General features: G+C 46.2%; 2 protein-coding genes across 3 annotated transcripts in view; one reads left to right on the top strand and one right to left on the bottom strand.

The window, feature by feature from the left end:
* Nucleotides 1-1,377: 1,377 nt before the first annotated feature.
* Slc25a20 (solute carrier family 25 member 20) lies at nt 1,378-17,816 on the bottom strand. Its single transcript, XM_048334856.1, has 9 exons — nt 17,593-17,816; nt 12,910-13,002; nt 12,256-12,383; nt 10,398-10,488; nt 6,145-6,262; nt 4,865-4,937; nt 4,424-4,533; nt 2,880-3,004; nt 1,378-2,240 (listed from the first exon to the last, which is right to left on the bottom strand). The coding sequence occupies exons 1-9, from the start codon at nt 17,695-17,697 to the stop codon at nt 2,178-2,180; spliced, it is 906 nt and encodes a 301-aa protein (XP_048190813.1). The 5' UTR covers nt 17,698-17,816; the 3' UTR covers nt 1,378-2,177.
* A 2,963-nt stretch (nt 17,817-20,779) lies between these two features.
* The window catches only part of Arih2 (ariadne RBR E3 ubiquitin protein ligase 2), a 45,960-nt gene continuing 39,065 nt past the window's right edge, over nt 20,780-27,674 (top strand). The window contains exons 1-3 of one of the 2 annotated variants that reach the window (XM_048334838.1): nt 20,780-20,937; nt 24,295-24,352; nt 25,231-25,595. In XM_048334838.1, the coding sequence (XP_048190795.1) occupies nt 25,341-25,595 (255 nt within the window). In that variant the 5' untranslated portion in view covers nt 20,780-20,937; nt 24,295-24,352; nt 25,231-25,340. Of the gene's footprint in view, nt 20,938-24,294; nt 24,353-25,230; nt 25,596-27,674 lie in introns of those variants that run through there. The other variant, XM_048334839.1, reaches the window with a different exon arrangement.

The following is a 27,674-nucleotide window of genomic DNA, read 5'->3' as shown; positions in this document are numbered from 1 at the left end:
CTGAGTTCAAGCCCCAAGACTGAACACCCAAAGGAGTAAAAGAATCTACCCTTGCAAGTATGAAGGAATTAAAATGGGAGGTGTTTCAAAGGGCAAATTCACCAGAAGTATGGATTATAGAAGCAATCCTGAACTATGGGGAATGGTTTAGCTAGAATGCAAAATCAATTTCTGATCAACTAGAATTACCTTCCCAAGAATTAAGCTACTGCTGCTTTTTTTGTTTGTATATGCCAGTCCTGGAGCTTGAACTCAGGGCATGAGCACTGTCCCTGGCTTCTTTTTGTTCAAGGCTAGCATTCTACCACTTGAGCCATAGTGCTACTTCTGGCTTTTTCTGTGTATGTGGTGCTGAGGAATCGAACCAAGGGCTTCATGCATGCTAGCCAAGCACTCTTATCTCTAAGGTCCACTCCCACCCCCAATAAACCACCTTCTGTATGGAAATCTTCACCTTCCTGACAGGTTGGCCCCACCCCCAACTCCCAGATTGGGCTGGGTCTGTATTCCTCTCAGAAAGTGATGGTTCACAAGCCAAAGTCTAAGGCTCTCTGTGCAGCTGCAAAGGGGGGGGGGGGGGGGGGCAAAGAAGTGGCAGAGGAAAGAACCGTGAATGCCAGATCAGACAATGCCAGAAAAACTCAGCTCCAGTAGCTTTGGCCCATTCTTCCCAAGGACAGTCTAGTTTGTGACTCTCCGACTTTCTCCAACCCATTCTGGCCATACTTAGTAAAGCCAGGCTTGGTCAGATTGCACAGTAACCCCAAAGCCCATAAGAAAATCCAAGATAGCTTTTGTCCTTTTAGGACCACTCACCTTCCATCTGTCAGATAACCAGGTAGCTCTGGGCAAGGGGAGAAATGAATAAAAGGAGTGGTTACTGGTGGCTTCATGCCTATAATCCTAGCTGCTCAGGAGGCTGAGATCTGAGGATTGAGGCTTAAAGTTAATTTGGGCAGGAAAGTCTTGGAGATACTGAGGAATATCCACATAGCAACAAAAGCCAGAAGTGGAATTGTGGTTCAAATGGTAGAGTGTTAGCCCTGAGCACAAAGGCTCAAAAACAGTACCCTGGCCCTGAGTTCAAGCCCAACACACACACACACACACACACACACACACACACACACACGAACTCATTACAGGCTAGGTCTTGTGGACAGCTGCCTATCTGATTGCCACATAAGGCTGTGTGAACAGCTGGGCCAACCAGAGAACTCTGGGCCAAAGCAATTCTTTCTCCTTCCCTAGTTAGAACCGGTGCCTAGGGTGAGATCTCAGAGAGGGGATGATAACTAGATCTCTGACAACTTCTACCAAGGCCGTAGGGTACCTGCTGAAATGTCCCAGAAGCAAAACGAAAAAAATATGGCATAATGCAAAAATTAGAAACAATATTTATTGTGTCCTATTAAATCTGGGTGCTCTCATGAGGAAAGAGTGTGCAAAAAGCCTTCCTACACCCTTGAGCTTTCACACTTACCCTAGCAGCCTCAGAATGTCCTCATTGTTGTGGGAGGAAAAACAATTTCTCCCATCTACTCCTGGGAAATGAGGCTACTCTAATTTTATGTATGATTATTTGCTTGCCATAAACATAATCAAAATCCAATGGTTAAACAGGCTGTCTCTTCCTAGACATATCTATCTACCCAGACCACTTGGATGAATAAGATGTAGGCTTTAAGTCCACAAGTCCATATTTTTTAGGTACACACCAGGATTAGATGACACCTTGTGAATCAATTGCATTTTCCTGGTTAGAGTTTACATAAGATCTCAGCATTTGATGAGCTGGTTGAAAATAATATATAAAGTGTGTCCAGCGACAGGCTGATAATCGCCTGTTTAAGGCAGGGGTATTTTGGGTGGAGCTGAACCAGCAGTCAACCAGTAGGTAGCCTTCCAACCACAGGTGGTGATCTGATCTAGAAGCTACGTATTCCATCTTGAGACCCCTTAGACTGACAAGAGTGAATTCAAGTTTCCAAATGGCATTACCAGGTGGTTATACAAGGTAGAGGATGTCTTTAAGGCAATGGGTTCACCATGTCCGTGCATAGAGCTCTGATCCCACCATTCTCCCTCCCCTCACCCCTGCAGAACTGCCAGGCCTGCCCACTGCTTCTCCTCAAGGACAGTTTCCAGCATCCAGAAGCCTCGAGCAGCCTTCATCCTCACAAATTGGGGGTGATCCAATTAAGGAACTTCATGGCAACCTCAAAGCCAAGGAAGCAGGCCTAGGGGTGGGGAAGAAGAGAGAAGCCAACAGAAATGGGACCTTTCATAGACACGACCACACAAGTGCCATACTTGGCTGGCCATATTAGAACCAGAACCCTCTCCTAACCCTATTCCCACTCCACATCCAGAAAGCAAGGCAAGATAGGTGTGGTGGTGTACACCTGGAATCCCAGCACTTGAGAGGCAAAGGCAGGAGGCACTTGAGTTCAAGGCCAATCTGGGCTGCATAGTGATTCTCAGGCCAGCCACATAACCAGAAAACAAACCCACATAACCAGAAAAAGCCAGAAATAGTGCTGTGGAAGAGTGCTAGCCTTGAGCAAAAGAAGCTCAGAGACAGTGCCCCACAACTGACAAAAAAAGAAAAGGAAAATGCATGTCCTATAACTGACCATTTCTGATGGCCAGGTCAAAAAAATCAAAGTCCCAGGTGGGGGTGGAGGGGAAAAACAAAGTCCCTGACATCAGAGCCCCTCCAAAAGCAACCCCTGTGACAACTTCAGGAAAGCGAGCACATAACACAGCTCTGGCTGAGTCTGGAGTGTGAGTCCCCAGTGCTATTCTAGAAGCAAGGAGAACCCCACACGTCCTCTGACTGCAGAAGGTAAAAGAGACACTGCTTGCCAGATACTCACTGCATTGGCTGGGAAGGCTCGGATCATCACTGCATTGAATCCTTTGTACAAGGATGTGATTCCTTCATCTCGGATCAACTCTCTCAGCACATCTCGGAAACCATTAGGATATTTTCCAGGAGGTGCTGCAAAGCAGAAGTGAAGTTGTAAGGCTTCCAGAAGCTTCTAACCTGACCATGGGAACCTACACAGGAACAACCTCCTAACAGTTGTCTTCCTTTAGGGTTGTGGGGTGGGGGTGGGGGGGACCAGAGAGAGAACACTCTAAAGTGATAAACCAGTTCATAACAGGTGCCAGTGGCTCACACCTATAAACCTAGATACTCAGGAAGCTGAGATCTAAGAACCAGGGTTTGAAGCCAGCCTGAGCAGATGAATACAAGAGATTTTTTTTTTTTTTTGGCCAGTCCTAGGGCTGCTTAAACTCAGGGCCTGAGCACTGTCCCTGAGCCTCTCTGTGCTCGAGGCAAGCACTCAACCACTTGAGCCACAGCGCCACTTCTAGCTTTTTCTGAGTGTTTTATTGGAGATAAGACTTTTCTTCCCACGGTGACTTCTAACTGTGATCCTCAGACCTCTTCTGAGTAGCTATGAACTTGGCCAGTTTTATTTTCTTTTGTGTGTGTGTGTGTGTGTGTGTGTGTGTGTCTCAGTTCTATGGCTTGAACTCCATGCCTGGGCACTATCTCTGAGCTTCTTTTGATTATGGATAGTGCTCTACCACTTGAGCCACAGTGCCACTTCCAGTTTTCTCTGTTTATGTGGTGCTGAGGAATTGAAGCCAGGGATTTGTGCAGGCTAGGCAAGCACTCTACCACTAAGCCACATTCCCAGCCCCTCTTTCCTTCTTCCCTCTCTCCCTCCATCCCTCCCTTTTTTTTTTTTGTTTGTTTTTTGTGCCAATCCTAAGGCTTGAATTCAGGGCCTGAGCTATGTCCCTGAGATTCTTTTTACTCAAGACTAGTGGCTCTACCACTGGAGCTACAGCTCTACTTCTAGCCTTTTTGGTAGTTTAGTAAAGCTGAGAATCTCCTAAACTTTCCTGCCTGGGTTGGCTTCAAATCCCAATCCTAAAATCTCAGCCTCCTGAATAGCTAGGATAACAGGCATGAGCCACCAGTACCTAGCTAGATTTGATTTCTTCTATGACTCATTTTGTGTTTTCAACGATGTAAAAACAAAACTTAGGGCTTCCTAGGACACAAATTAAAATGGTGAGGGAGACAGAGGCTGGGCTTTGCCATGGAGATTATGGACATATTCTTCAGGGTGTTAAGAGCTCTTTTCCAGGGGCTGGGAATGTGGCTTAGTGGTAGAGTGATTGCCTAGCATACACGAAGCCCTGGGTTTGATTCCTCAGTACCACCTACAGTGGTGCTGTGGCTCAAGTGGTAGAGTGCCAGCCTTGAGCAAGAGAAGTCATGATAGAGCCCAGACCCTGAGTTCAAGCCCCAGGACTGGCAACACACACACACACACACACACACACACACAGAGTTCTGTTGCAGTGCTGAACCTACTCCATCCCCCTCTGGCCTACTCACCTGTCTGGAAGCGAGACTTGAGCACATCTGGAGGAATCGCCACAACCCAGTTGAAGATTCCTGCAACACCTCCAGCCACCAGGATACGAGGTACACTGAGATCACTGACACTGCAGAACACCAACCATAGCCCCAGTAAGACAAAGGCTCCCTTCCAGAGCAGATGGGAAGGTCACTTAGAGGGAGGAACTGGCTAGAAGGAAGAGGTCCAAGGGCAAGGCTCCATTGACATGGCAGCTGCTGCTCTTTGGAGGAGGTGTCATTGCACCTATTTCAAATACTCGCTCTGCTGGGTGAGGCACAGAGTAAGGTGTTAGCTGGACCTCAGCAACTGCAAGAGGAAAATGTAACATGGAGCAAGGAATACGATCTACCCGGAAGAAAGGGCCATCCTCCTATGAGTAGGGAACTCGGCTTCTCAAGTTCTATTGGTTTCCTTACCTCTTCCCTTCTGGGGTGAAGATGTTTTTCAGCCATTCATAGGTCATGAAATACATCCCACTGGCTGGAACATCTGTGGTAGCAAGAAAGGGGAATTAAAAAGCTATAAGGGACTGGAAAGGTGGCTTAGCGGTAGAGTGCTTGCCTGGCATGCATGAAGCCCTGGGTTCGATTCCTCAGCACCACCTAAACAGAAAAACCTGGGAGTGGCGCTGTGGCTTAAGTGGTAGAGTGCTAGCCTTGAGCAAAAAGAAGCCAGGGACAGTGCTCAGGACAGACGTATCTTTTTCATTCATTCATTATTTTTTTGCCACTCCTGAGACTTGAACTCAGGGCCTGGGCACTGTCCCTGAGTCCACAAGACTCTCTTCTCCAAGAAACTACTCAGAAAAAGCCGGAAAGGGCACTGTGATTAAGTGATAGAGTGCTAGCTAGCCTTGAGCACAGAGAGGCTCAGGGACAGAGCACAAGTCCTGAGTTTAAACCCCAGGACCAGCACCAAAAAAAAAAAAAAAAAAAAAAAGAGGAGGAAGAGGAGGAGAAAAGAAAGAAAAAAAGGAATCTCAGAGTTTTTCTGCCTAGAATGACTTTGAACCATGATCCTTAGAGCTCAGCTTCCTGAGTAGCTAGGATTATAGGCGTGAGCCACCAGTGCTCAACTCCATACACTTCTTGTACTTACAAGAGATAATCTTGGCACAGGATCATTCAAAGATCCTGAGAAGGGCTCAGAATATGGCCTAGTGGCAGAGTGCTAGTCTTGAGCAAAAGAAGCTCAGGGACAGTGCCCAGGACCTGAGTTCAAGCCCCAAGACTGGCAAAAACAAACAAACAAAGATCCAGAGAAGCTCCAACAATCCATCCTCTTTGCAATAATGACTTTGTAGTTATCAAATACAGCTCAAAGACTGGCATAAGTATAAAAAGCATGCAATATCATCTCATCTTTAAAAATCCCCTGCACAAGGAAGCTGAGATCTGATGATCATGGTTCAAAGCCAGCCCAGGCAAGAAAGTCTGTGAGACTCTTATCGCCAATGAACCACAAGAAAACCGGAGGTGGTACTGTAGCTCAAAGTGGTAGAGTCCTAGGCTTGAATGAAAGGGCTCATGGACAACAGCCAGGCCCTGAGTTCAAGCCCATACTCCAAGCACTGGGATATACATTGCTGGTATTGTCAGAGCTTTGCCGTATGCCAACACTAATTGGGCAATCCAGGAAAAGACCTTTGTGGCAGATTCTCCTCAGGTGACCACAAGTAGAAGGCCTCAAAGATTACCTCGCATTAGAGTGAGCACTGTTCCTTTGTAAAAACCTCGGATCCCAAACTCCTGATACAGTTTCTTTGCACAGTCCATAGTGCCAGTATACTTGTTTTCCCCTGAAGATGCCTGAATCTGGAAAGGATGGAAGCACATGAAGTCAGAAACAGCACTGAGCCAGGCATCAGTGCCTCACGCCTCCTTACTCAGGAGGCTGAGATCTGAGGATTGTGGTTCGAAGCCAGCCTGAACAGGGAAGTCTCAGAGACTTTTATCTCTGATTAACCACCAAAAAGTGGAGGTATGGCTCAAGTGGTAGAGTGCTAGCCAAGAGTGAGAAAAACTCAGGGCCAGAAGCCCATGGTTCATCCTAGCTACTCAGAAGGCTGAGATCTGAGGATCAGGGTTCAAAGACAGCTCGGGAAGAAAAGTCTGTGAGACTCTTATGGCCAACGAACCACTAAAAAACCAGAAGTGGCGCTGTGGCTCAAGTGACAGAGCTCTAGCCTTGGGCACAAAGAGGCTCAAGGATAGTACCAAGGCCCTGAGTTCAAGCCCATAAAGCTCCAGGCCTTAAGCCCAAGCCCCAGAACCAGTATAAAAAAAGTAAAAAGTAAAAGCATTTTATTTAAAATAACAATATGAAGCCAGGCACTGGTGTCTCATGCCTGTAGGATTGGCAAACAAAACAAAACAACCAGTATGATGCAAGTGCATAAAACAATAGGCTTTACATACATAAAACTCTATAAAGTATTTTTGAGAAACATAAAAAGAAAAGGTGTTAAAAGGAGAGTTGTAGGTGGGTACTGGTGACTCATATCTATAATCCTAGCTACTCAGGACGCTGAGATCTGAGGATTGTGGTTTGAAGCCAGCCTGGGCAGGAAAGTTGGTGAGACTCCATTCTGGTTTTCTGGTTAACTGAAGATGTCTCATGGACTTTACTGCCCTGGCTGGCTTTGAACCACGATCCTCAGATCTCAGCTTCCTGAGTACCTAGGACATGAGGCATGAGCCACTGGTGCCAGGCTAGGTAGTACTTCTTATGTTAAGTGGCAGCTGAGGAGACTCCAGCTCTTGCCAGGGAACTTGAAATGCCCAAGGAAGGAATGAAGACTGAGAACAATCTCATTAATTTGAAAGTGGTGGGGCGGGATAGTTCTGTCATGCAATTTAAGATTAAGAGGCATACACTGCTAAGTAAACTAAGGAAAGCTTATTGTGGATGGCAGAGCTTGTCAGCAGATCCAGTCAGATTTCAATCTAACCAGGGATGAAACAGATACACTTGCATAGCTGGAATTGGAGAAGAAAGATACTGTATCCTGGCAGCACATGGGTGGTATTTGCAAAAGAAACAAACTTGCTATTTTACTTTGGAACTGTTTTTTCTTCTTTTCATGTGAAGATACTGAGGCCTGTAGGTGTTGTTCCCTAGCTTTTTCACTCAAGGATAGCACTCTACCACTTGAACCACACTCCCATTACCGGCTAGAATTCAGGCTCTGGGTACTGCCCCTAATCTTTTGTGCTCAAGGCTAGCACTCTACTACTTTGAAGCACGGTGCCATTTTCAGCTTTTTGGTAATTATTGGAGCTAAGAGTCTCACTAACTTTCCTGCTCAGGCTGGCTTTGAATCACGATCTTTAGATCTAAGCCTCCTAAGTAGTTAGGATTACAGCTGTAAGCCACCAGCCTCTAGCACAAGAAAACTTTTAACACACTAAGCACCCTTCTCTAGCAAAGCATAGAAAATATGGCCCAATCCCCATTCCCTGAGCAAAAACCAAGCAAGGAGCTTAAACTTGCACTTTTTTTGCCAGTCCTGGGATTTGAACTCAGGGCCTGTGCACTGTCCTTGGCTTTCTTTCTCTCAAGGCTAGCACTCTACCACTTGAGCCACAGTGCCATTTCTGGCTTCTTCTGTTTTTGTGGTACTGAGGAATCGAACCCAGGGCTTCTTCATGCATGCTAGGCAAGCACTCTATCTACCACTACGCCACATTCCCAGCCCAAGGCTTGTACCCTTATAAGGCTGTAATGCTGCATACAACGTGCTGTAGAGGTTGAATGGGTTTAGGCCTACTAGGACTTTCATCCCTGAGAGTCAGAAGCCAGCATTTTCCAACCCAGTGATATCAGTGGAGACTCCAGAACTCCCTCACTCACCCAGCAGTAAAAGTACCCCACCCTTACGTGTCAACATGGAGAATCTAGAGCTCCACCTCCACCTAACAGAAATGAGACCACATCCTTTTCTTTCCTGCTTCCACACTGCCAGAGAAAGTGAGCTGAAACCGGACATTTAAATAAGGTACAGAGGGGCTGGGGATACGGCCTAGTGGCATGAGTGCTTGCCTTATATACATGAAGCCCTGGGTTCGATTCCCCAGCACCACATATATAGAAAACGGCCAGAAGTGGCGCTGTGGCTCAAGTGGCAGAGTGCTAGCCTTGAGCAAAAGGAAGCCAGGGACAGTGCTCAGACCCTGAGTCCAAGGCCCAGGACTGGCAAAAAAATAAATAAATAAATAAAAAGGTACAGAGTTCAATAGAATATGCACATATTCAATGGAACTATCACTTATACTCAACACCAGGAAGATTGCAAACTGAACAACAAAAACAACAACAACAAAAAACATGCAATGGATATCACCCAAGATATTAGGAGAGAATAGAGTTGTCTGATAAAGGTTTTGAAGCAAACACAGAAAAAAGTCCTTCAATGCTTGAAACAAATGAAAAGATAGCAAGCCATAGCAAAGAAAGTTTCTGCAGAGAAACACAATATGCAGAGAAGAATCAAGCTAGATGCCAGTGGCTCCAGCCCAGGCAGAAAAACCTGTGAGACTTATCTCCAACGAACCACCAGAAAATTAGAAGTGGCGTTGTGGCTCAACGTGGTAGAGCACTAGACTTGAGCTGAAGAGCTCAGGGACAGTGCCAAGGCCCAGAGTTCAAGCCCTATGACTGACCAAAAGGTTTCTGCTTTGGCCTGGTGGCAAGGCTCTTGTTGGTTATTCTGTGAAGACAGTATCAGCAAGTATAAGGCATGGAAAGAAGAAATGACATGTGATAAGGAAGGACTTTTGAAATGCAACTTGTTTTTGTCTTAGTTGGGTATTCCTGTATGGAAGAGGAATCAAAACATTCAACCATTTAAGACAGTAGCAGAGAACCTGAGGATGTTTTGAGATGGCTTGTATACTGCTAATTTTATTTCAGTGACTGTTTTTCTTGGGCTGGGAATGTGGCTTAGCAGTAGAGTGCTTGCCTAGCATGCATGAAGTCCTGGGTTTGATTCCTCAGGACCATATAAACAGAAAAAGCCAGAAGTGGCACTGTGGCTCATGTGGTAGAGTACTAGCACCCAGGCCTAGAGTTCAAGCCCCAGGACTAGCAAAAACAAAAACAACCCTAAGAATGCAACTACTATTCTGCCCAGCAACCATACTAACTAGGCATTTACTCAGAAAAGTAATGACATTCTCCCACCTAAATCTCTGAATATTTATAACATCTTTATTCATAATAATGCCAAACTAAGAAGAACACAGATGGAATGAATGGTTAAATTTTAGTATATCTAAATTACAAGTACACCTTAGAAGTAGAAAAAAAGAGAATGAACTATTCATACATGTACCAATCTGAATGAATCTCCAGAAAATAAAGTTGTTTTTTTAAAGCCAATCTGGAAGTTTTTACATTGGAACCTAGGTCCTGTCCCTGAGCTTTTTTGCCAGCACTCTACAGTTTGAACCACAGCTCTACTTTTGGTTTTCTGGTGATTAACAGGAGATAAGTGTCTTAGGTACTTTCCTGCCCTGGCTGGCTTTGAATCACCTCCAGAGTAGCTAGGATTATAGGCGTGAGCCACCAGTGCCCAGCTATTTAAGTATTCTTGACATTGTAAAGTTATAGAATGGAGTATATTGCAAAGGTATTAGACTTAGGGACAATTGCTAGGCATATGCCAAATGGGGCAAGCCGTCTCCTCTCCATAACTCTGATGAAACATGACTCATCTTTTATTTTCCAAAGTGATTAATGGTAGGCTGATGCCTCATGTGATAGTTTGTTAACTTGCTACACTATTCTATTTCCTGATTCTACGGATATTGCTTCCATGTTCCTGAGACCCTTGTTTTGTACAACACTAACCTAAAGCCAGTATGAAGGGTTAAAGTGTGGTTAAAATGCATACAAAATTTGCATATTGATTAGAAAAAACTGTTTTCCTCTTTCTAGTTCCACCCTTACCTGTAATAAGCACTTGATCCGTTCTCCAGGCGTCATGATTCCTGTGGTGAACACACCAGATAACATTCCAGCTGCAAACAGCTGGGGATAGCTGCATGAAAAGAAAAAAAGCACAAAAGCAAATGCTTGTGACTATGTATCAAGGACAGAGGTAATTACAGCAGAGTTGATTTTGGACATGGATTGGAAAGAAACAGCCACAAATGAACCACAAATGAATCAGATTTCAAAAAAGAAAAGCCAAGTTCTGGGTATATAATGATATTAAATTTCCTATAACAATGATATCTGTCGAGAACAGTGGGAACCTAGCTAAGAGGCCTAGTCTCCACGCAAGATCCCTTATTCAAGGGAGAAGCAGTAGAGTGACATATGGGTTTTTTTTATTTTTAATTTTTTTGCTGGTCGTCAGGCTTGAACTCTGGGCCTGGGCACTGTCCCTGAGCTCTTCAGCTCAAGGCTAGTGCTCTACCACTTTGAGCCACAGTGCCACTTGTGGTTTTCTGGTGGTTCATTGGAGATAAGAGTCTCATGGACTTTCCTGCCTGAGCTAGCTTTGAACTATGATCCTCAGATCGCAGCCTCCTGAGTAGCTAGGATGACAGGTGTGATCTACCGGTGCCTGGCAAGCCATGGTTTCTTACTTCTGAGCCTGCTGTATTCCGTCAGTCTAAACAAGGTGCCAGGTCTCTAAGAGCCTTGTTTATCTGTAGAATGCTAGGTTACTGGGGGAAAGCCTGTAACCTAAGATCTTGAATGAGTTCCCCTCCAATCTAACTTCTCTTGTGCTACCAAGGGCCTGAGAACATTCTCAGCCAAGACTCGAGCAGGACAGCTTCAAGGTCAGCCACCTTTATGGGCAGAGGCTTGCTGCATTTGCAAGGACCATGCCTCATAACGCTGAGAAACAGCCAGGCACCAGTGGCTCCCACCTGTAAATCCTAGCTACTCAGGAGGCTGAGATCAGGGGAGTGCAATTCAAAGCTAGCCCAGGCAGGAAAGTCTGTGAGATTCTTACCTCCAATGAACCACCAGAAAACTAGAAGTGGAGCTGTGGCTCCAGTGATAGAGCTCAAGGTCAGTGCCCAGACCCTGAGTTCAAATCTCATGATGGGTCCTATGGCCGCAGTGTGAGGAATGGTCTTCCACTACCCAGAGTGATAGATTCTCACTGTGATCCCCACAGAATGAACCACCCTGAATAAAAGGAGTGTGAGGCACAGCTGCCTGTGCTATTCTCTAGCAGTTTATTTCCTTCCTGAGATTAGCAATATCAGCACGGTCTGGAGGCCATGGAGCCCAAATATTCATTATAGTCATCGTTCCCATCGGATCCCCAGCAAATCTGGCTGAAAAACCTCACACACTGGCTTGGCTGGGTCAGAACTCTGATAACTGAGTCTTCAGGCCACAATCATCTAAAAGGAGTCCAAGACAAGGGTCAAACATGTGAAATGAATACACAGGATGTCACTTGATTCTTTGCTCTAGATACGACACCAGGATTTTTGTTTTGTTTTTGTGCCAGTCCTGGGGTTTGAACTCAGGGCCGGGACACTCTCCCTGAGCTTCATTTGCTCAAGGCTAGCACTCTACCACATGAGCCACAGCACCACTTCTGTTTTTTTCTCTGTGTGTGGTACTGAGGAATCGAACCCAGAGCTTCATGCATGGTAGACAAGCACCCTACCACTAAGCCACCTTCCTAGCTGCAACTAAGATACTAACTTTCATGTGAAACTCAAGTTCAGCAGGTCAATGGCACTGCTATTACCAGTGTGTCAAAGCTATGTCCCTTAAACTATGTCACAACACCAACCAGCACAGCACTGGGCGCTCCAGGCTGGTGAATACTCACTTGAGCACATCTTCTGGTGATTTCTGCTGTAGTCGCTTCCCCAAACCAAACCCAAAGAAGCACACAGCAAACATGGGGGTGACTCCAATGATGGGTGCAGCCATACCCCGGTACAGTCCTGTGATACCCTGTAAGGAACCATAAAAGCAGAATTTGCATACAAACAACACCACCCTTAGTGGTGTGTGTGTGTGTGTGTGTGTGTGTGTGTGTACATGTGCACACCTGCCCCCACTAGTGGCCCTGGGGCTTGAACTCAGGGCCTGGGCACTGTCCCTAAGCTTTTTTTTTTTTTTTTTGCCAGTCCTGGGCCTTGGACTCAGGGCCTGAGCACTGTCCCTGGCTTCTTTTTTGCTCAAGGCTAGCACTCTGCCACTTGAGTCACAGTGCCACTTCTGGCCATTTTCTGTATATGTGGTGCTGGGGAATCGAACCCAGGGCTTCAAGTATACGAGGCAAGCACTCTTGCCACTAGGCCATATCCCCAGCCCCCTAAGCTTCTTTTACTCAAAGCTAGCACTCTACTGCTTGAGCCACAGTGCCACTTTCGGCTTTTTCTGTGTATGTGATACTGAGGAATCGAACCCAGGGTTTCATGTATGCAAGGCAAGCACTCTACCGCTAAGCCACATTCCCAACTCCTTCATACCGTACCTCTTTAATAAGAGTCTTTCGGAAACAGTCAAAGGTGCCGGAGTACATGGGAGGCTGTCCGGCCAAACTAGGTGGTTGTGTCTGCAGCCGGACCTGAAACCAGAAGTTAAAACAAATCAGTTTCTAGAATCAGAATTGCCTGTCAGTAACTACATCTGTCTGTCAAATTAAACAGGAAAATTTGCACCTATGTAGATGTCCCCAACAATCCTTTAACGTCATAGATTTACTCTCATCTCACTAGTATTTCATTCTTTTCCTTTATTGGCAAATAATATCCCCACGTATACTATAATTTGTATAGCCATACATCAGTTTGTCATGATCATGCAATGTTCTTCAAAGGAACTGAACCAACAGAAAATATGTATCTCAACGGAGCCCGGTGGCTCATGCCTACAATTCTAATTTTTTAGGAGACTGAGATTTGAGGATCTTGGTTCAAAGTTAGCCTAGGTAGGAAAGTCCCTGAGAGTTTTATCTCCAATCTACCATTAGAAAGCCTGAAATGGAGCTGTGGCTCTAGTTGGTACAGCACCAGCTCAGGGACAAAAGTCAGGCCCTGAGTTCAAGTCCCTATACTGGCAAAGAAAGTAAGAGAGAAAGAAACAAAAGAAACAAGCTAAGCCATATTCCCAGCCCTCAATAGGTTTTAAGTAGGTATAAATGTTTAATACATAAGGTCAACTGTCACAAGTAATTCTATGGCTAGAATGTCTGGATAAAATATCAACTCTAACTTTTTTTTTTCTGGTATTGGGGCTTGAATTCAGGGCTTGGACACTGTTCCTAAGCTTTTTTGGCTACACACACACACACACACACAGATACACACACACACACACACACACCATTATAGATATAAGGTGGTATTTCATTGTGATTTTGATTTGCATTTCCATGATGGATAAATCATTTTGAACATCTTTTCATGTGCTCATTTGTATATCTTCTTTAGAGAAAGGACTATTTAGATCTTTTGTTACTGAGGGTTTTTTTTTCATATCCTCTAGATGCTAGCCAATTTATTAAATACAATCTCATGAAAGATTCTGAGCCAGACCACACATTCAAGGTGCTTCCTAAAATGTGACTCAGAAAGATTGTGAGTATTAACTAATGATTCTTGTTTTAATCCACCATGTCTTAGGGCAAAATTGTTAATATTGTAATTGATAACTGATACACAGTTTTTTTTTCTCTGGATGTATTTCTTACATTCTGTTCTTCAGCTTCAAATCTTTCTACAGATTGCTATTATACTAACTTTTCCAGAATACCTTTTTTAATACATTGTTTCTTTATTGATTTTCTGGTCCTGAAGCTTGAACTCAGGGCCTGGGGGCTGTCCCTTTAATCTTTTTGCTCAAGGCTAGGGCTCTACCATTAGAGCCACAACTCCACTTCTGGCTTTTTTTTGTGATAGTTTCATAGATCCAGGCACTGGAGGCTCCCACCTTAAATCCTAGCTACTCAGGAGGCTAAGATCTGATTGTCACAGTTTGAAGCCAGATCAGGGAGGAAAGTTATCTCCAATGAACTACTTAGAAAACCAGAAGTGGCACTATGGTTCAAAATGGTAGAATGCTAGCCTTAAGAGCAAAAGCTCAAGGACAGCACCCAGGCTCTGAGTTCAAGCCCCAGGATAAAAAAAAAAAAATGGAGTTTCCTGCCCAGGCTGGCTTTGAACCTTGTAGCTAGGATAGGTGTGAGCCTGTAGCTTTGAGTGAGACTTTCAAAAATGATGTTTGACTGTTTTTTGAGACAGGGTCTCACTATGCAGCTCAGGCTGGCCTCAGTTATGATCCTCGAGCTGAACCTCTCAAGTGCCACTGCAGGCTTTCACTACTGCAGTTCCACTGCAGGCTTTCACTACTGTCTCTGGCTCTCTCTCTGTGATTTGTGAAATTCTACCTGTTTCATCATGACATTGGTCATCTCAATCAGTGAGGATATTAAACTCCTCCTCAGTTGGTCTTGTTTTATATTCTGATTCCCTACTTGCCAGCCAATACTTGTCCTGACTCCTATTAGTCATGTGTTAGAAACTTAATCTCTTAAGTATAATAGTGTTAGTAGGTGAGCTTTATTAGAGGTGTATATTTCATAAGGGTTTTCCCTTCATAAATGAATACCAACTATAACAAGGCTTAAGACTTCAGTTTGATCTCTCTCTCTCTCTCTCTCTCTCTCTCTCTCTCTCTCTCTCTCTCTCTCTCTCTTTCTATTTTGGCTAGTCCTGGTGTTTGAACTCAGGGCCTGAGCACTGTCCCTGGCTTCTTTCTGCTTAAGGCTAGCACTCTACCATTTGAGCCACAGTGCCACTTCTGGCTTTTTCCATATATATAGTGCTGAGGAATCAAACCCAGGGCTTCATGTATGTGAAACAAGCACTCTACCACTAGGCCATATTCCCAGCCCTGAGTTTGCTCTCTTGCTCTTCCATCTTTCAACATAGGATGACACAGCAAGATGGCCCTGGCCCAGATATAGGCCTATGGACTTTGGACTTTTCAAATCTCTAGAACTATAACAACCAAATCTCTCTTCTTCATAAACAACAAGTCTCAGACATTCTGTAATAGCAGCACATATAGATTAGACATTTCCCTATGCCAGACAGTCTGAATTTCCTTATTCTGTTCTTCAGAACTCAACCACCCCTTTAATTTCTGCCTAATGTCACCTTCCATAATTTTTTTCCCCCTCCAGATTACAATTCTGCAGTATTGCAGTTCTTGGCTTATCAGGACATGTGGGACATAGCTCCTTTGCCTTGAACTTTTGAAAACCTTCAAGGTCAGACTTTACTTGGGGGCCCACCTAGTTCTTCCAGGTCAAGAGGGCCACAGTCAGTAATCTGCAGTTTGGGTGTATACTACAAAGTGTCTTTGGGTTGTCACAATGCCAGTGGATATTTTCAGTCATTTATAATGTGGTACAAAGGTCACTGGGCCTTTCTTGAAAGTAAAACCAAGGACAAGAGGATATAAAAGTAAGAGCAGAACTTACACAAGGTTCAAAGGGGAATGTGGTTTAGTGGTAGAGTGCTTGCCTAGCATGGATGTGGCCCTGGGTTCTATTCCTCAGTACCATGTAAACAAACAAACAAACAAAAAATCACACACACACAGAGCTCTAAAAAGAAGGGGCTTTGGATTTCTTTTCTTTTTTTTTCTTTTGTTGTTGCCGGTCCTGGGGCTTGGACTCAGGGCCTGAGCACTGTCCCTGGCTTCTGTTTTTTGCTCAAGGCTAGCACTCTGCCACTTGAGCCACAGCACCACTTCTGGCCGTTTTCTATATATGTGGTGCTGGGGAATCGAACCCAGGGCTTCATGTATATGAAGCAAGCGCTCTTGCCACTAGGCCATATTCCCAGCCCTCTTTTCTTTTTTTTAAATCCCCAGATGCTGAGCTCTAACAAGATCTCTACCTCTACAGACTGAGGGCAGAAATAGAGGTTAACTGCTTTTTACTAGAAGCACTAATACCCATAGCATTTACCATCAGCTAAACACTAATTTCATGTTGCACAATGTCCTAACAGACCCAAGTGCTTTTTAATCTTGCTCTTCCTATAGACTGAACCCAGTATGAGTTCTACCTCAAGGCAGTTTCTCCCTTCAATGAAAGGCATCAAAGGAGCTGGTTGCCCAAGTCTACCAAGAGAAACAACCTATGAAACCATTTTCTTGCAGAGCAATTGGATCCAGTATCTTACATTTTATCAAGTCTGTATCCAGAGAAAGGCTAGAAATCTATAATGAAGCTTCAAATGCAAAATCTGAGGATATGGACTTTGGTCTCCAAGAAGCTGTTGCCAAAAGTGTTTTGAAGGGGAAAGAGTTGAGGAATGATATAGGAAAGATCAAGGAAAGAACCATGTTGAATTTCCTCCCTCCTACAGAGTAGTTTGACCCTGGGCTTTCTCATCTGGAAGTTGTGAATATGAGGTTGGCCCTAGGTAACATTGGGGCATCTGCTTTTCTTGGAAAGAACTCAGTCCTTGCGGATAGTATTGCTTCTCAGAGGGATCTTGTATGTAATAGACATTGCAGGCTGCGGTGGGGTGACAGGTTGAAAGTGGCCAAGTGCAGTTGGGCAGGGAAAGGACCAAGAAATAATAAAAAATAAATAAATAAAGAGAAAAGTTGACAATGTAATACTGGTCTCAGGCAAGTTGATGATTATGTCATTTCTGTCACCTCTGTCTGTCTTCCTGGGACAGGCTTTTACCTGGGGGGGGGGGGCAGGGGAACCTTTATGATGATAGGATTTGTTAGGATTGGCCGGAATGGGAGCTTTGGAGAGACAGATAGACACACACATCTCCTTTCCCCTTCTGTGGCCTGTGGGCCACAGAAACAGGAGCTTTGATGAGGTGCTTTAAGGACTCCCCCCCCCCCAACTTGGTGCCAGCTACAGCTTCTACCCAAATCCTTGAAAGAGCGAGTGACTGCCTAGATTATTATTATCTTTAATTTCCCTTCGTGGATCCAGGGAGAATCGAATCCAGAGACTTCCCGCTCCTGTTTGGTAAACACTTTCCCCAGCACTCCCCTGGATTTCTTCTGGAACCTTCCCCCCCACATCTCCCCCGTCGCCCCCCCCCCCCCGTCCCCTCGCCCCCAAGCCCGTCCCAGCTTTCCGGGCCCCCCCTCCCCCGCCGCGACCCCAGCGCACCTTGATGGTGTCCAGAGGGTGCCCCACGAACACCAGGCACACACCGCCGAAGCCGCCGGCCAGCAGGTTCTTGAACGGGCTGATGGGTTTCTGCTCCTTGGCCATGGTCGGTCGTTTTGACAGTCGGGCCTGTCAAGTTCCTCGGGCGGTCGGTCGCGCTCGGCTGCCCGGCAGCACCGCGGGCGCCGCCGCCGCCGCCGCCGACCTTTCGCCTACTTCAGGGTAGGCGGGGCCATGAGCCCGGGGCAGGCCGGGAGGAGGGACCTAGCCCGCCCAGCCGGGCTTCCGCCCCGGGAGCCGCTTCCGGGCGCCCAGGCCACGCCCACCACGGCGAGGAGGGCGGGGCTTGGCCGTGGTGGGCGGGGCTTGGTCCTGGCGGGCCTGCGGCGCTGCGTCCTCCAGGAGCCTGGTTCCTCTTGGATTGAAACGTCTGCTCTGTGGGTTTGTGGGATCCCCATTCGCTCCACAGGGGTCGACTGCACCCCGCTGTGTCCCAGGTCCCTTTCTAAGGGCTGCAGGCCCAGTAGGAGAGCACGGCTCAGAGATCATAACGATGATAAGTGGAAAAACAAAAAAGGCAGTGTATGAAATAGGGATAACCGCTCCGAAGGAAAAAAAATAAACTCGAATATGTGCAACAAATGATTGGCAATTTTACTTTCGTGGATGTGAGAATCTATTGGCAAGAAGGACTGTATTGGGAGATCTGAAGTGAAAAATGAGACTGATCCATAGATGGGAAACAGGATGAGGAATCTTTTAGGTAGAGGGAATATTAAAGGTTTTCTTTATTGTATGTTTTAATAGAGCCCTTATGTTTGGGACATTTGGGATATTGTCCATATCAGCTATGCATATCTGTAAAAAAAAATTTCCTGTACTGGGGTTTGAACTTAAGGATTTGCACTTGCTCAGCTTGCTTGGCTTGCATTCTACCACTTGAGCTATTCCTTCAGCTCAGTTTGTTTTAGTGGTTGTTGGGGTCTGGGTGCTGTCTCAGCTCTTTTGCTCAAGGCTATAGCACTCTACCACTTTGAATCACAGTGCCACTTGTGCTCTTCTGGTGGTTAACTGGAAATGAGTCTCATGGGCTTTCCTGCCAGGCTAGCTTTGAACCATGATCCTCCGATCTCAGCCTCCTGAGTAGCTAGGATTACAAGCATCAAACGCTAGCACCGGACTCTTCAGCCCAATTTACTGCCAGTTATTTTTGGAGATGGAATCTCACAGGCCTTTCTGCCCAGGCTGGCTTTGAACTGCTATCTCAGTTCCTGGAGTAGGTAGGATTACAGGCATGAACCACATACACTCCGCCTCATTCTGTATTTTACAAGTGCAAGATTATTCTTTTTTTTTTGGCCAGTCCTGGGGCTTGGACTCAGGGCCTGAGCACTGTCCCTGGCTTCTTTTTGCTCAAGGCTAGCACTCTGCCACTTGAGCCACAGCGCCGCTTCTGGCCGTTTTCTGTATATGTGGTGCTGGGGAATTGAACCCAGGGCCTCATGTATATGAGGAAGGCACTCTTGCCACTAGCCATATCCCCAGCCCGCAAGATTATTCTTTAGGAAGACTATTTCTCTTGTTCCTAGAGTGGATTTAGTGTCACCGATCTAAGGTTAAGAGATGAAATTTTATTTGCAGAAAATATATCTTGGGTCGTTTTCCTAGCATCACCATAATTTTGTTAAGACGACCAAATACACTGGATTACAGGAGGATTTTGGGTTAATAACACATGAAACTCATAGCCATACCACAAGTTTACTACACTGGGAGTTTTCAGTATTTGATTAGATTGGAAGTCACGTATATCTCGCAAGCACAGTGAGAGCCCGTTGCACATACTGATGATGTCTTTTTTTATTTATTTTTATATTTAATTAATTTTTTCAAATTTTTATTATCAAACTGATGATGATGTCTTCTTGTATAGGCACAACTTGAGTATGGGTAAGGAATTGCCCACCCAGCAAGTTCACCCGCTTCACTGGTTATTTCCACGGTGGTGCAGCAGCACCAACTTGATTAAGCTTGCAGCTCATCTACCCCCTCAACACCTGACAACCGACCGGGGTCCTAGATAGGACCCAAGTCCCAATGGGCGGTTTTCATCATGGGGTGACAAGAAACGGAGCTGCCAAGCGGTTAAGGCACCATCTCCTACGACAGGCATAGCAGGGGGGAAGCTAACTAAAGCCTGCTGCCATCTTGAGGTTCTTGGGGCCGCCTAGCAACTTAGGGGGGGGGGTTTCCTCCACAAAACAGCTGCTAGGAAACCATGGTCCTTTATCCACTCCACGGAATCCCTGGCTGTCTCCCCCCCCCCCACACACACACTCCCTACCCACCCCCAGTGCCTCAGAACCGAGTATAAACACAGACGAGGAGCCGATCACACACACACACACACACACACGAAGGTTACACATTATTTCAGGCTCACACCTGCAATCCTAGCTCCTCCAGGGAGGCCTTGAGATCGGAGGATCGCGGTTCGAAACCAGCTAGGCCACTCCCCCCTCCTTACAAATGTCAGTGAGATTCTAATCTCCAATTTAAGCACCCTCTCCCCCCCCCCCCCCAAAAAAAAAAGCCGAAAGTGGAGCTGTGGCTCAAGCCAGGCTAGCCAGGGGGGTGGGGGGGAGGGATAGAAGGGGTGGGGGGGGGAGAGTAAGCTCACCAATGGGCGGGGGGGGCGTGGCTCAGGTGGTAAAGAATCAGCCAATGAGAGAAAGCCCAAATAATAATTATAATAATAATAAAAAGCTCACCAGACCCCGAGTTCAAGTCCCAGGACTGGCACCCCCCCCCACCCCACCCCCCACCCCCAAATTTAGTGTCAGCTTGAAAGGAACGCAGGAAAAGATGTCAACAGCCTCGCTTCCTCCTCTCTCCGCGCCGTATCCCGGGGAGGGGGGGTGGGGGGGGTAAACTGAGTCCCCAGCACGGACGGCGGCCGTTCCCAGGCGTCGCTCCGACCCCCGGGGTCGACCCAGCGGAGGGGTTGGGTTTCTAACGACCCCGGGGCGACCGCGAGGCGACCCCGGCCGGAAGTGACGTCGCGGCGCCGAGCACTTCCGGGAGCTGCGGGGACGAGGGCTCCGTCGGAGGAAGCAGCGCGGGGGCCCGGACCGGCGTCCGCCCGAGCCACCTCCGTCGTCGCCCGCCGTCACCCTTCCTCGCCTTCCCTCCCCACCCCACCCCACCCCACACCGCCACCGCCACCCCCGCCACCACCCCTCCCCGGCCCCCCGCATCCGACTTCGGTCGCCCGGCCGGCTTCACCTGGTCTGGTTCCCCGGGGCTGTGCGGCCCGGGGGGGGGGGGAGGGGGCCGCGGCTCCCGGTAAGTGTGCGGAGTGTGAGTCGAGGCCTTGTTTACCCTGACTGGCCGGTGGGCGGGGGGGGGGGATCGGGGTGGGGGGGGCTCCCCGCGCGCGCCTCCCCTCCCTCCCCTCCCCTCCCCGGGCCACCCCCCATCCCCCCTTCTCCCGCCCGCGTCTGTCACTGGGAGGAGGGGGGCGGGGAGGGCGACCGGAGTCGGTGGTCTCCCCTCGCTCCTTCCTCAGTTTTACCCAGGTTTGGTGGGGGGTGGGGGGGAGAGGGAGGGAGGGAGGGAGGGTGGGTGGGTGGAGTCGGAGAAGCCCCTGCCTTTAACCGGCCGGCGTGGGAACGCCCGGGTCCCTTCCCCTCACTCTCCGGGGCGGGAGCTAGGGGGATGGGGGGGGAGTAGAGGAGGGGAGGGGGGTGGGATGATCGGGGAAGGGGGGAGGGGGAGTGGGAACGCCGATCCACTCGAATCTTCCTGTTTTGGGGCGGTGGGGGGGGTGGGGTGGGAGGAGGGAAGAAGCCCCGGTGGTGGCTAAATAGCATCATCGCTCTAGGCCTTCCTCCTCCTTCCCACCCCCCACCCCCCTCCCCCCACCCCCACCCGCGTTGTTCACTAACGTTCGCCCCGGTGTAAAGGAGGGGTGGGGGTGGTCCCCTCCCGGCGCGTGGATTCCCCCACGTCCACGCGGAGGGCCTGGAGATCGGCGGTGCCCTGCCCCCTCCCTCCCTCCCCCCCCACCCCACCCCCAGGAACGTGCGGCCTCGCCCCGGGCCGCTTGGCTGGCTTCGCCTCCAGAAGAGGCAGTAGTGCGTTGCGTTTCCCGAGTGACTTTCACCTTACTTCGGGTTTGTTGTTGCTCTTGTCCCAGCGAAGTTTTTCCTTTTTTTTTTTTTTTTATTCCCGCCCCCTCGCGGGGTGGGGGTGGGGGGAGGGGGGTGGTCCCCACGAACGTCGTGTTTTCGCTGTCCGGTAGGATCGCCTCTGGTCACTTGTGGCCATTATACAAAGTATTTGACCTGTGTGTGGCAAAAGTGACTGAAAAACGGAATGATTTCCTCTCTCTGTCTCTTGTCTCTGTCTCTTGTTTTCCTTTTTCCTTCCTTCCTTCCCTCCCTCCCACCCCCCCCTTTCCTTCCTCCTTTTTTTTTTTTTTGTGTGTGTGTCCTGGTGTTTGGACTCGGTCTGGGGTCTGTCCCTGAGCTTTCTCTCTCTCTCTTTTTTTTTTTTTTTGGCCTCAAGGATACCCCTTGAGCTCCACTTCTGACTTTTAAAAAATAATTTTATTATCAAACTGATGTACAGAGAGGTTATAGTTTCACACGTTAGGCATTGGATGCATTTCTTGTCTGGCTTTTTTTTAGAAGTTAATTGGAGTATACCTCTGAGGAGGGCTGGGACTGGGATCCTCTGATCTCAGCCTCCTGAGCAGCTAGGATTTCGGGTGTGAGCCACCAGAACCCGGGTTCTTCCTTAGTTTTCATGTTAGGTTTTAACAGGTGGTTAGTGGCAACTATCTTAAAACCCAATGAAGAGTTTGGGTTTTAAAATGCTGGAGTTGATTCATATCTTGGTGTCAAATACTTTACCTTTGGGGATGTAGTTAGAAATAAGTGAGCTTTGGGTGATAAATATCATATTTATGGAGTAAACATCTGACATTCTCGCCCAATATGTTTTTCTGTTTGTGTCTGTCTGTTTTTTAAGGGAGAGGTCCAGTTTGGAGCCTTTTTTGGGGTGGCTCTGTCTGGTGAGCCAGCACAGGGGCTCCCGATCATGACTTTGACTGGAGAAAAATAATTTCATTTAATCCGTTTCTCTCTCAGAGGTAGGAATATGTAACACCTCAAAGGAAATGAAAACATTATTACTGTCAGGCCAGGTGATGGCAGGATTGGGAGGTAAAGGCCAGCTGACTGACTCAAAACAATCTATGAGAATTGTCATCGGTTATTAAAGTAACATTATAGCCCCTTTGAGCAAGGTTAGCACTGCTTATTTAGGGCAGCCCTAAGGGTTAAAGTCAGGGCTTTATATATTTTTTTCTCTGGTACTGGGGTTTGAGCTCAGGGTTCTGGGTGCTGCCCCTGAGCTGCTTTTCCTCAAGTATAGTTTTAGTTGGGTGTACTCTGGAAGATCGCTGAAGCTTACCTGGGCAAAAAGTTACATCCCATTAAGTTTTTATTTAAATCTGGATGAGCTGCTTGCTCTCACTTCTTGCTTGTGTGGGTGGGCGCTCCTTTTCCCTTTCTATTTTTCTCTGCTTTATTCAATAAACCTTTGCCAAACTTCCAATAATTATCTAAACAATCTAATTTGGACCTACAACACTCAAGAAGTATGAAATGAAGTTCTCTTTCAGGAGAACCTTGGATCTTCACCCTTTTAGCTTCATACACAATATTCTTGGGTATTTTGGTTGGTGAAAAGCCGGCTGGGTAACTTCTTTTTTTTTTTTTTTTTTGCCAGTCCTGGGGCTTGGACTCAGGGCCTGAGCACTGTCCCTGGCTTCTCTTTGCTCAAGGCTAGCATTCTACCACTTGAGCCACAGCACCACTTCTGGCCATTTTCTGTATATGTGGTGCTGGGGAATTGAACCCAGGGCCTCATGTATACGAGGCAAGCACTCTTGCCACTAGGCCATATCCCCAGCCCCATGGCTGGGTAACTTCTAAGTGCAGATTCTGAGGAGAAATCAAAGAATTTGAAAGTCATGCTTTTTTTTTTTTCCTTTCTGCTATTCATTCCAGTCTCATTGGTTGCATTTGTATAATCCTGGGGAAGTTACTTAACCTTTGTAAACTGCAGGTTCCTTGTTCATAAGAAGGTGGCAGTAATTTCTATGAAGATGAAATGAGAATGAGTCTGACCTTACATTGATCTTAAACAAAATTAGTTATTGTAGTCCTATATTACATATTAAATTTTTGCTTAATAAAAACAATAACTTAGCTGAGTGCCTGTGGTTCACCTGTAATCTCAGCTACTCAAGAGGCTGTGTCTGGAGGATCCCAGTTTGAAGCTAGCCCAGACAGGAACATTTGGATGAAGACTGTCTCCAAAAATAACCAGCAAAAATGCCTGGTACCAGTGTCTCATCCCTGTAATCCTAGCAACTCAAGAGTCTAAGATCTGAAGATCTGAGTTCAAAGCCAGTCCAGGCAGGAAAGTGCATGAAATTCTTATCTCCAAATAATTACCAAAATGCCAGAAATGGAGCTCTGGCTCAAGTGGTAAAGCATTTTCCTTGAGTATAAAAGCTTAGTGATAGTGCTCAGGCCCTGAGTTCAAGCCCAGCACTAGCGCAAAAACAAAACAAAAAACTTGGAAAAGAAGGGTGCCCATTAAAAAATATATACACTCATTTCATTATAGATGGAAATCATCTGACAGGCTGAGTGACGTCTACTTGAAAGAACTTCAAAGATAACAGGTATTTTTAACTTCAAGATGAACTTTTCCCTCTAAAGTTCAGCTATGGTTAGGTAGTTCTACTCTACAAAGTCTGTTATATGTTAAATTGTAAACATTATTTTGTTGTCCTATATAATCAACTTAGACTTACTTTTTTCTTTTTTTCTTGTCAGTTGTAGGGCTTTAACTCAGGGCCTTGGCACTGTCCCTGGGCCTCTTTGTGCTCAAGGCCAGTGCTCTACCACTTGAGCCATACCACCACCTCTAGTTTTTGCGTGGCTAATTGGAGATAAGAGGCTCAGGGAACTTTTCTTCTCCGGGCTGGCTTTGAACCACATTCCTCAGATCTCAGCCTCCTGAGTAGCTAGGATTACAGGGCTGAGCCACTGGTACCCAACAGCAATTTTTATATTATTGTAAAAAATGGCTGTATAATCCTTTACACTGACTGCATGTATTGTGTACCTTTTTTTCTACATTCATAATTGTTTTAATGCTTCCATAGATTATTAATTACTGATTAAGCATTACTCGTGTTTGATCATAGCCTCATACTTGCTAGGTAAGCATTCTCCTACTAAGTAACCATTCTCTACCTCCCTATTTTATTGTAGATTTTGTTTTTTGTTTGTGCCAGTTCTAGAGCCTGGGTTCTGTCCCTGACCTTGTTTTGCTCAAAGCTAGCACTCTACCACTTGAGCCACAGTGCCATTTCTGGCTTTTTCTGTGTATGTAGTACTGAGGAATCGAACCATGGGCTTCATGCATGCTAGACAAGCACTCTACCACTGAGCCACATTCGCAGCCTGGGATGTGCCATTTTGATTCTTGAATAGTTTGTGATAGTTTGTCGTGGGGGGGGAAAAAGTAACACTTTTTTTTTCTTTCCTCCTTTAGAAGACAAAAAAAGCCCAAAACCCACTAATGCATTTGAAAAAGCGGTAAAGCTCAGGGGGAGGGGAAAGAGGCACCTGCTTTCCTGACCTGCAGCCTGGCTGGATGCTAAGATGTCTGTGGACATGAACAGCCAGGGGTCTGACAGCAATGAAGAGGACTATGATCCCAATTGTGAGGAGGAGGAGGAAGAAGAGGACGAGGACCCTGGGGACATAGAGGACTATTATGTGGGAGTAGCCAGCGATGTGGAGCAACAGGGGGCTGACGCCTTTGATCCTGAGGAGTACCAGTTCACCTGCTTGACCTACAAGGAGTCTGAGGGTGCCCTCAATGAACACATGACCAGCCTAGCCTCCGTCCTAAAGGTGAGTAGTGTCTGCCAGTTCCAAGTATAATTTCCCCAATTAAAATCTAAGGATGATTCTGGATGCTGGTGGCTCAGGCCTTATCATCCTAGCTACTCAGGAGGCTGAGGTCTGAGGATCGAAGTTTGAAACCAGCCCAGACAAAACAGTCTGTGAGACTCTCTATGTTTACTAAATTATCAATAAAGTCATGGCTCAAAGTGGTTGAGTCCTAGCTTTGAGCAAAGGAAGCGCTTAGGGACAAGCGCCCAGGCCCTGAGTTGAAGCTGCAGGACTGGCATCATAAAATAAAAATAAAGCTGGGCATCGGTGTGGCTCACGCCTGTAATCCCCGCTACTCAGGAGACTGAGGTCTGAGGATCGTGGTTGGAAGCCAGCCCAAAAAGTCCCCACAAGACTCTTATTTCCAGTTAACTACTCAAAAACCGGAAGTGGTGCTGTGGCTCAAGTGGTAGAGCACTAGTTTTGAGCATAAAGAGGCTCAGGAACAGCACCCAGGCCCCAAAATCAATTAATTAAAATCTAAGGGTAAGCTGTTAACTAGTGCCTCTTCTGGCCTTGTAGCCTGATGCCAAATTTGATTATATGTTGTATCTCTTGGATATTTTGTCACATTTGCTTGTTTTGTGATATATATGTGTCTAAGGGCCTCAAATTCCCTGAATTACTAAGAGTTACAAAGGAGTTACAAAGAGTTACTAAAGTGTTACAAAGATAGATCAGAAACACATAGTAGTAAAATTGCTCAGCTTTGTTCTTGTTTCATAAAATGTCTTGGGATCTTCATAAAGTAGGTAAGTCATTACCATTATCAACATCTCCTGTACAACTTTATTTGATAAATGTATTCACATCCCCCTGGTTTGTCTTGAATTATCAGTGTCTTTCTTTGGGCTACTGAACTTATTTAGTTTCTTATACTGGTGACTACTATTTAATATTGAAAGAGATTTCAGCAGTAATTCAAGTTCTCTTAGCTCGTATTTAATTCATTTGGGGAAGAATTAGTGTGGGAATTTTAAAGCACGAACAGAACTGGTTACTCCAGCAAAGATCTTAGTTTCTTAACACTTAAACTAGCATATCTTTGGAAGTTTTTCTGAATATTTTCTTCTCTGGTATAAACTATAGTGTGAAAATGGGAATATTTATCTTACTGCATTGCTTTTGCTGTTCTTTGTGAACTATTACTTGGATTTTGCTTTCTGATCAGATTAAGGTTAGAAGTGCTCATGGTGATAATCTCAACCAAAATAAAGTTACTTGTTGGTATTTAAATGGAAATAGCCAAGGCATGTTATGTATGACTTCTTTTCTTTCTTTTTTTCTTCTGGTCCTGGGACTTGAACTCAGAGCCTGGGTGTTGGCCTTGAGCTTTTTGCACAAGGCTAGTGCTCTACTACTTGAACCACTGTCACTTCTGTCTTTTTCTGAGTAGTTTATTGGAGATAAGAGTCTCACAGACTTTTCTGCCCTGTCTGGCTTTGAACTGTGATCATCATATCTCAGTTGAGTAGCTAGGATAACATGCATGAGCCATGTATGATTTCTGCAAGGGAACTTTATCTTGTTGTTTAGGAATCCCCCTTGCCCCCCCCCCCCCCCATGTTCAGCAACAGCTAAGTACCTTAAACCTAGATAGCCATGGCTTCAATAGCAACTGGCTAGAAGCTAATAGTCAAAACTTTGTTTTGGTGACTCATTTCTAGAAATGATTATAGTATGTTTTCTCTTACACTCAGAAAACTGAAGAATAGGAATGCATAGATTGTCTGGATTTGGAATTACTGTCCCGTGGCTATTGCAAAGCTGTTGGAAACCATATTTCTGGAAGACATTTTCCTGGTAGAACGGCATCAGATCTCTTCCCTTTTTTACTACACATACTTCCTTTATGGTCTACTAGTTTGCTTTTAGCTATATTATCAGGTTATATATACAGTGTTGTTTTTTTTGTTGTTGTTTTCTGTACTGATACTGACAGGGCTTGAACTTGGCCTTAAGCTCTTTGTCGGTGTTTTCTGCTCATGGCTGGCCCTCTACCACTTAAAGCATGTTTCCCATTTTAGCTTTTTACTA

This window comes from Perognathus longimembris, chromosome 26 (assembly GCF_023159225.1).
Source record: "Perognathus longimembris pacificus isolate PPM17 chromosome 26, ASM2315922v1, whole genome shotgun sequence".
NCBI classification, from domain to species: Eukaryota; Metazoa; Chordata; class Mammalia; order Rodentia; family Heteromyidae; genus Perognathus; species Perognathus longimembris.
The sequence above is the reverse complement of the archived record's forward strand: the minus strand, read 5'-3'. Positions and strand labels throughout refer to the sequence as shown.